General features: G+C 43.5%; 1 protein-coding gene across 1 annotated transcript in view; it reads right to left on the bottom strand.

Annotated features, from left to right (window-relative positions):
• Positions 1-4,016: 4,016 nt before the first annotated feature.
• The window catches only part of CAPN9 (calpain 9), a 1,247,204-nt gene continuing 1,241,236 nt past the window's right edge, over positions 4,017-9,984 (bottom strand). Inside the window, exon 20 of the mRNA XM_077486535.1 lies at positions 4,017-4,218. Coding sequence (XP_077342661.1) covers positions 4,192-4,218 — 27 coding nt within the window. The 3' untranslated portion in view covers positions 4,017-4,191. The remainder of the gene's footprint in view (positions 4,219-9,984) is intronic.

Here is a 9,984-nt window from a genome sequence, read left to right as displayed (position 1 = left end):
TACACACATTTATGGGGGTTTTTTATTTCTTTTCTTTTACACAGTCACACATTTTTGGTTTATTTGCATCACTAGTTTATTGTTATTATCATTATTATTATTATTATTATTGTCATTTTTGAACTACATTCACATTATTCAGCATAATACCGATTGTCACAATATGGAATATCACACCTGTTTATTATTTGTTTAAACATTACTTGGGAAAGAAAGTGGCATTCCCTCTCATTTCACTATTCCCATTTATCTATGCTTTTGTAGATTAACACAATATACTCCAGTCAAACAACTAGTTATAATATACATTTTTTGTGATGTATTTGCTCCATATCATATCATATTGTATTTCATTATTTTTAGGTGTGGCCATCTTGGGTGTGCCAAGAACCTCCTCCTCTGTTCCTCTGATCACCCTGGGGAAACTCCAGACACTGTCAATTCTTGTAAGCTAGCGTTTGATGCCCCCGTGAAGTCGTGTTCCGCCTTTTTTCTCCCCTTCTTTTGTCCCCCCTCCCCCCCCGTGTCCATCTTGGTGGGTGGTTGAGGTGGGTCAAAATAGTGGGGCAGCGGATCCAGGATGACCCTTTGAGGGAAGGCACTGTTCCGTTTTTCAGATTTTATTAGAAGTCTCTGGTTGAAAAGAATTGGTTCGGTGGAACTGGTAAATATTAAATAAGTTTTGATATTACATTAATTTGTCGGTTTAAAGCCTTTTAAATGTTTTGCCCATGGGAATATAATTTGAAGTGAGTTTGCATGCAGTCTTTTTTTGATGAATTCCCATTTCTGTTCTGTTCTGTGTTCATCAATGCCAATATTCCCTCCCAGTCTAAGTCTTGGTTAACAGCTCTTATCCTTGGAAAATTCGCTCTCTTGAATTTAAGCGTATTTATATTTCCAGTATGAGCTTTTTGCATACTGCTAACATTAAATAAAATCATGTTATGGTCACTGCTACCCAGATGTTCTTTTATATGAACATTGGTAAAAAAATGCATGGTTTGAGATCACCAGGTCCATCAGAGCATAGTTGGAGCCTCAATAAACTGGACCATAAACTTGTCTTGTGATAGGTTTATAAATTTTTGCCCTTTAGCTGTTCCAGCAGTGCCATTACTCCAATCAATTTCCAGGTAGTTAATATCCCCTATTATTAACACTGTCCCAGTCCTTGCTGCCCTTTCTATCTGTGCAAGAAGCTGAGTCTCCACCTCCTCATTAACACTGGGAGGTCTATAATAAACTCCAGTGATAACCTTTGTAGTATGCACACCCATGTACAGTTCCATCCATAATGTTTCAGACTCATCACACTTTCCATCAAGCAGGTCCTTTTTCACACTCACTTTGAGATCACTTTTCACATATTGACAGACACCACCACCCCTCCGTTTTACCCTGTCATTTCAAAAGGGAGCACAGCCAGGAATATTAATAGCCCAGTCATGAAGAATACAGCCAAGATTCAGCAATATCAATTAAATCATAGTTCTCCTTGTGCACCAGAGCTTCCAACTCCCTTATTTTATTTGCCCGACTTCTGGTATTGGTGAACAAACTCTTTAATTCATTGACACATTTTGCACACTTATTTTGCATATTTTTTATTTTGGTACAAATACTATCATTTCCAGTGGTTGTTTGCAGGTTCCACCCACCAATAGGAGCTGACCCTTGTCTGCCCTATTATAATCAAATTCACTCTCCCACACTCAATCCTAGTTTAAATACTCCTCCAGCCTTCCCATAAATCTCTCCCCCAGCACAGGACCGCTCAATTGCCTTTTCGGGGAATCAGGAAGGACATTTTTCCCCTTCTGTAGCAAATTGGAGCATGCTTTGCTTGTTTTTTTTGCCTTCCTCTGAATCAGCTGTGGGTAATGGATTGTGTATATGGGATTTATTTTTTTTGGTTAAACTAGATGGACTTGTGTCTTTTTTTCAACCTGACTATGTAGCAGCCCCCTTCCATTTTGGTGAAAACCATATTTAGCATATCGGTTGTACCCCAATAAAATATAATTAATGAAATCATGAAATATATAGAAAAACCAAGTTTAAGAGAGTACTTCAGGGAAATGAACTGCCAGAAGCACAAGGGTAAGACAAGCAAACCCACAAACAATCGCTGCATATCAGAAACAGAACTGTAGTAGAGGTGCGCCCACAGTGCATGGGGGAGGACCACAACAGGTCATTGGCACTGCCAAGGGGCATATGATATCACCAGTAGGCACCCCATCTGCCCCAATGAGCACTGCTTCACCAGGCTGCCGGAGAATCTCATTAGTTCAGATCACAGACCTGACATCACAGTCTCACCTGCTGGTGGAACATGACTGCCAGATTGATGTCCTTCTTGAGCATCCCCTCTCTCTGCGCTCACGCTACTGCCTTCCTCTAGCTGGGTATCATCATCAGAGCCTTCAAAATGCTAGGCATCCTCATGGAGCATGTACCCAACACTGTGCTCAAACAGTTCAGGGGACTCCTCAGGATGACATGGTGGGCCTAGGGAAGGAGTGACTGATGACATTGAGACGAGGGAAGAGGACGCATTGGCAGCTGCTTTTCTAGTACCCTGAGCCTGGGTGAGAGAGGATGAGGAGGATAAAGAGGGCTTGGTCATCCACTCTACCAAGTCTTTGGCATAATGTGGCTCAACACATCCAGCTGCCGAAAATAAGGACAAGGGTGTCCCATGGCCACGTGCTGATGACAATGCACCGCGTCCACGACCAGCACTGTTGTCTCTAGACACAGAGCCTGCTTGCCCTCTTTTATTGGCTTGTGACTGTCTGCCTTTCCTTGTTGGCCTTCCAGACATAGTAATGGCCTGCAGGGAGATGGGAAAACCAGCAATTGGGTAGTGTATATTGTGCTGGAGGCACACAACACCCACTAACTCCTGCAGATGCCTGTATTAGAGAACACCAGCAATAAAGGGTAGATACAGGTGTATACGGTGCTGTGCTGGAGGCAACCAACACCCACTAACTCCTGCAGATGCCTGTATTAGAGAACACCAGCAATAAAGGGTAGATACAGGTGTATACTTTGCTGGAGGCACACAACATCCACTTTAACTCCTGCAGATGCCTGAGAAAATAACACACTGCACCTGCCTATCTAGCTCTTTCTCTGTACGCCGGAACACACTACACAAGGCCGCCACGCTGGCAGCCTTATGTAGTGTGGGGCGTGTACTAAACCCCCTGAGCTATAATTGGCCACAGGCATCCTTACTGGCCGCATTGATAGGTGGCAATGATTGCTGTCACTGTTATGCACTGGTGGGCACTGATTCGTGGCACTGGCAGGTGTCACTGGCAGACAACACTAGTGGGCACAGATGAGATAGCTGTGCATCTTCCTCTTTGGGACCAATGTCCTTTGCACAGAAGCCGGTGATAGGCTTTTTTTCTCCTCACGCAGTCAACGTGGAGAAAAAAAAATGATTACTGATCTTCTGTTTACATCACATTATCAGCTGTCATTGGCTGACAGCTGATTATGTGGTAAGGGGCTGGGATCGGCCCTTTACTTCGATCTGTGATTTCCCGAGTCTCATTGACTTGGTGATCACAGCGTGTGCCACGCACACCATGCAGGGGGCACACGGGGAGCGTGCAAAGTGGAGGACGTCTTTTGATGGCCTCCCGGCAAAGTGGGTCCGGGCTGTAGCCGTCATTCGACTATAGCATGGATCTGAAGGGTTTAAGGAGCCAACACCCATCATTGTCCTATCAACATCCATGACTCACCTCATGTGAGCAATGTGGATTTCCACTAAAGTCTATGGGGCACAAAATTGTACTGCATCGCACCAAAGTAGTGCCAGTATCTTTCTCAAAGTGGCATCACAGTTATATTGCATTGATAGGAACGGGCACCACTGAAATCAATGTGATTTCCATTGTCATGCAATTCTCTGTGATCCACTAGTGTGAACCAGGACTAAAACAGAAAACAATAAATATGAATAATGAATATGACAAAATACCAGGATGCTGTTCTTTATGCCATATTTGTTTATTAATAATGAGTTACAGAGATTTTATACACCTAAATACTTTTAAATGTATACAGCATTTGTAATCTGACCCATTTCTATATGAAAAACTAAAGTGAAGAACACACATAGCGTTAAGCATTATTCAAGTATTTCTTGCTGATCCATGATTCTCATTAGATGTTCATTGCTAGGCTGATGAACTAAAAAGGAAAGAAAATTAACATTTGTATTACATGTTTTTAAATTTTGCTTTAGAAAACAAATTACACTTACGTGCCTATAATAATATGTCAATAAGTATATTGCCACTGCAGGAACAAAATAAGGATAATGCACTTTAAATACATGATATCTTAAAAATTGAGACTTGGGTCTGTGCTGCATCTGAGGCTTGTGTGGAGGTAGAAGAGTGGTGGCAAAATCCATAGGGTTTTTATTTTAATGGCACACTTACAGTTTAAATGGTGGAATTAGATGGAACCAGGAGAAGTGAAAGAATGTCTATTTGTAATTTTTTAGGAAGATATATACTATTAGGTATCTCAGGTCCAACTCTACCCTGTATTGGGCACCGAAACCAAGCTATGAAAAGTAAACCACAAACATCAAACTAAGGTTGCATTGCACTGCAATAAAATATTACAGTAAAGGAGTAAATACAGGGCACAAATGTTGGGCTTAGAACCATGGCAAACAGAAATCAGAGTTGGCTCTTGTGAAATAATATGTGTATACTAGCAACTTACAAGCCACTCACTCCAGTGCTTCCTCTTGCTTCATGACATTATTTGTATTAGAGATTTTTCTATGCAAATCAGAGCAGGGGGTAGTGTGGGAGTGAGCAGCAAGTGTTCACTACAGCCAGGGAGTGACCCACCTCCCTTCTTGAGACACTAACATGCCAGAAAAGTACAAAATACCCCCAAATGACCCCTTTTTGAAAAAAAATAAGACATTCCAAGGTATTTAGAAAGATGCATGGTGAGGTTTTTGAAGTTGTAATTTTTTTCCCACAATTCTTTGCAATATCAAGATTTTTTTTCTCCTTTTTTTGTTTTCACAAAATTGGCATATTAGCAGGTAATTTCTCACACACAGCATATGCATACCACAAATTACACCCCAAAACACATTCTGCTATTACTCCCAAATATGGCGATACCACTTTCACACAGCGTGGCCACATACAGAGGCCCAACATGCAGGGAGCACCTTCAGGAGTTCTGGAGCACCCAGGACAATTCTGACATTTCTCTACTGCTATGTAAGAATCATAATTTATTTGCTAGAAAATTACATAGAACCCCAAAACATTATATATATATATCTTTTTTTTAGCAAGACCCTAGAGAATACAATGGCGGTCATTGAAACTTTTTATCTCGCATGGTATTTGCGCAGCAATTTTTCTAACGCATTTTTTTGGGGAAAAAAAATGTTTTGTGCTTTAAAAAAAATAAAACAGTAAAGTTAGCCCAATAGGGAAGAAGAGAATCCACCGCTCTAGGCCAGTACACCAAAAACCTGCTTGCTCTCCAGGTAAATAGGGGTCCCAGGTGCAGGCTGATTGCACAAACCAAATGAATAGGGAATAGAAATATTCTGGACAGCCGCACTCCGGATTGAATAAAAAGTAAATCGTGCCACGATTAACTTTTTATTCAATCCGGAGTGAGGCTTTCCCGAGTATTTCCATTCCCTATTCAAAGTTAGCCCAATGTTTTTGCATAATGTGAAAGATGAAGTTACGCTGAGTAAATAGATACCTAACATGTCACCCTTCAAAATTGCACACACTCGTGGAATGGCACCAAACGTCGCTACTTAAAAATACCCATAGGTGATGCTTTACATTTTTTTACTAGTTACATTTTTTGAGTTACAGAGAAGGTCTGGGGCCAAAATGATTTCTCCCGCTCTAACGTTCGCAGTGATACCTCACATGTGTGGTTTGAACAACGTTTTCATATGTGGGCAGGACTTATGTATGCGTTTACTTCTGCCTGCAAGCACATGGGGACAGGGGCGATTAAAAAAATTTTTTTATTTTTTATTGTTCATTTTACTTTATTTATTTTAGTTTTGACACTTTTTCCCCCAAAAAATTTTTTGATCACTTTTATTCCTATTACAAGGAATGTAAACATTCCTTATAATAGGAACATGGCATGACAGGTCCTCTTTACAGTGAGATATAGGGTCAATAAGACCCTACATCTCACCTCTAGGCTGGGAAGCCTGAAATAAATAAAAAAAATCCTGGCTTTGATTGTATTGGCGAGTTGGTAGAAGCACCGGAGGGCGGTGGGAGGGGGGACTGTCCCCTCTCCCCTTCCGTAAGAATGATCAAGCAGTGGAACAGCCACTATGATCATTCTTATGGTGTAGGGTATCGCCAGCTGAAAAAGCCGATATCTGAATGATGCCTGTAGCTGCAGGCATCATTCAGATATCCCAGCACAAAGTCAAGGACGTCATATGGAAGTGGTTAAAATGCTTTTTTTTTTAACACAAAGTTGTCCATTTATACAATATTTATAACACATAGCATGTACATACCAAGAATTACACCCCAAAATAGATTCTCCTACTCCTCCTGAGTACAGCGATACCACATGTGTGAGACTTCCACAGCCTGGCCACATACAGAGGCTGAGTACAGCCGAGCATGGCTGGGTATGGCTGGGTATCACCGAGTATGACTGGGTATCACCGAGTATGGCAGGGTATGGCTGGGTATGACTGAGTATGGCTGGGTATGACAGAGTATTGCAGAGTATGGCTGGGTATCACCGAGTATTGCAGAGTATGGCAGGGTATCACCGAGTATGGCAGGGTATGGCTGGGTATCACAGAGTATGGCAGAGTATGGCTGGGTATCACAGAGTATTGCAGAGTATGGCTGGGTATCACCGAGTATGGCAGGGTATGGCTGGATATCACCGAGTATGGCAGGGTATGGCTGGGTATCACCAAGTATGGCTGGGTATGGCAGGGTATTGCTGGGTACTGCAGAGTATTGGCAGGGTATGGATGGATGGCTGAACATGGATGGATGGATCCATGGATGTGACTGCAATTCTCACAGAGCAGCACTGTGGGCACTACAGATCCAGCCCACAGTGCTGCTGCTGATCAGTACAGAGAGAGGAGGGAGGAACCGGCATCATGACATGACGCCGGCTTGTTTACAAGCGATCGCGACCTCATTTTGGTAAATGGCCACGATCAGCGACCGTTTACCGTGATTCGTAATGCGTCGGGTCCTATCTCGGGTGCGCGCCCCAGGGGGCGTGCGAGAGCGGGATTCTGGGAGGACGTCACTGTATGCCCTCCCAGAGTTATTCAACCACCCTGTAGCCATTATTTGGCTATGGGCCGGGTGGGAACTGGTTAAATAAAGGAATTTTCAAAAACTGTCTTCTGCTTTTACTTTTTTTGACACTTTTTGGAGAAAGGGTAGGGGCACAATGTACACCCTACCCATTCACATGGGTGGATCTGGGGGCTTACAGATTCCAATAAGCCCCCCACCCACAGACCCCCATAACCAACGGGCAAGGGTTGTGGGGATGAGGCCCTTGTCCCTATCAACATGGGGACAAGGTGCTTTGGGGGGGATCCCAAAGCAACCTCCCCATGTTGAGTGCATGTGGCCTGGTACAGTTCAGGAGGGGGAGATGATCTCTTGTCCCCCCCTTTTCCCACGGCCTGCCAGGTTGCATGCTCAGATAAGGGTTTGGTATGGATTTTGGAGGGGACCCCAACACCTTTTTTTGTTTAAAGTTTTGGTGCAGGGTTTCCCTTCAATACACTGTGTTATATAACCAGTTCCCGACTGGCGCACGCCGATGTACGTTGGCAGAATGGCACGGGCAGGCATATTGGCATACAGGTACATCCATTTTTAAATGCCGCCCTGCCATCGCGTGCGCGCCGCCGGCGGCGCACTCGTGTGCAGGTCGGGACCCCCATGAGTCCGGTCGCGGGTCCCGTGGACTCGATCGCCGCGGGGATACCCGCGATCGTCTCTGTATAAATGACAATGGTCCAAAAATGTGTCAAAAATGTTCGATGTGTCTGCCACAATGTCGCAGTCACAATAAAAATTGCTCATCGCTGCCATTACTAGTAAAAAAAAAAAAGAATAAAAATGCCATAAAACTATCCCCTATTTTATAAACGCTATAACTTTTGTTCAAGCCAATCAATAATCGCTTTCGTTTTTTTTTACCAAAAATATGTAGAAGAATACGTATCAGCCTAAACTGAGGGAAAAAAATGTTTTTTTTTTATATATTTTTGGGGGATATTTATTATAACAAAAAGTTAAAAATGATGCATTTTTTTTCAACATTTACGCTCTATTTTTGTTTATAGCGCAAGAAATAAAAACCGCAGAGGTGATTAAATACCACCAAAAGAAAGCTCTATTTGTGGAAAAAAAAGGACGTCAATTTTGTTTGGGAGCCACGTCCCATGACTGCGCAATTGTCAGTTAAAGCGACGCAGTGCCGAATCGCAAAAAGTGGTCTGGTCTTAAGCCAGCAAAATGGTCCGGTCTGAAAGTGGATAAACTATACTGCCTGCATTGACTGAATATAGAGTGTACACTGAATATCTAAGCTACACTAAATGCAGAGTATGTATATATCTATCTATCTATCTATCTATATATATATATATATATATATATATATATATATAGTACAGGACGCTGTGGCGTGTGTTTTCCCTCTGTTTGGACTGTGGTCCCTTTAAGGTAACAAAAAGGGTTAACTCACCTGTCAGAGGAAGCGGGTTTAAAACAAGACAGGAAGTTATAGATGGGTGTGGAGGAGTGTAGAGGAGATTGTGGATGGTGGAATCTATGCCTCTTCCCGTACCGCCACGCTGTCTGCTGGGACACCCACGGGTCCCAGAGACAGCAGGGACCATTCGGATTGTGCTGCACGACTCGGGCATGCGCAGTAAGGAACAGGGAAGTTCCGCAAGGCTTAATTTCATGATTTCCTTACCGAAGATGGCAGCGGCAGCATCCGAAGACCAAGGGATGGTTCGGCCTCAGGTGCCGACATTGGTGAACCCTGGGACAGGTGAGTGTCCTTATTTTAAAAGTCAGAAGCTGCAGTATTTGTAGCTGCTGACTTTAAAAAAAAATTATAATAATAATTTTCGGGAATCCCACATTAAACTGAAATTTAAAGGGACAGTACAGTGGATTTATGTCCTAGGTCAAAGTTGCCCAAACCCTGAAAGCTGAAGCAATGGAGGAGCTAATTAAACAGCTGTCCCTAGCTTATATGCAAGCGCAGACTCACAATGAGGAAGCTAATCAGCGCTTAGGCAACCTAGCTGGAGGCACAATAAACGCATCACAAAGAGGCGCTGGCTCTGTAGCAAGAAGATACTCGCCTGTTGGTGGCCCAGATGGCAGCCCAGCAAGCAACCCAGCAAGGGGTTATGCAGGCTCAGGTGACTGCCTTAAAAGAAGCAGTGTAGCAGCTTTCTCAGGGCCGTGAACAAGTGGCTGTTGCCCCTGGCAACCAGGTGACTGTGCGGGCAAGCCATTTTCTGCAGAAGCTGTCCCTGAGTGATGATGTAGAGGCATTTCTTGCTACATTTGAGAGGATGGCAGAGAGAAGGGTGACCCCAGGACCAGTGGGCCGGCGTAATTGCTCCTTTCCTCACTGGATATCCTCAAAAAGCCTACTTCAACCGACCACCGGTTGATGCTAAAAATTATAAAAAACTAAAGGCAGAAATACTGGCTCGTTTGGAGGTGACTACAGCTATTCAGGCCCAACGAGTGCACCAATGGAAGTATCGTCTGGATCGGCCACCATGGTCTCAAATGCATGACCTAGTGCGACTGGTAAAAAAAGTCTGCAGCCCGAAGTGTTGTCTGGCCCCCAAATCGTGGAGCAGGTCGTGCTGGACTGATGCCTTCGGTCAGTGCCAGACAA

Source organism: Lithobates pipiens, unplaced genomic scaffold (genome assembly GCF_037356315.1).
Source record: "Lithobates pipiens isolate NorthernLeopardFrog02 unplaced genomic scaffold, aLitPip1_a1.2 Scaffold_18, whole genome shotgun sequence".
In the NCBI taxonomy this organism is placed as follows: domain Eukaryota; kingdom Metazoa; phylum Chordata; class Amphibia; order Anura; family Ranidae; genus Lithobates; species Lithobates pipiens.
This window is presented reverse-complemented; position numbering and strand designations above follow the sequence as displayed.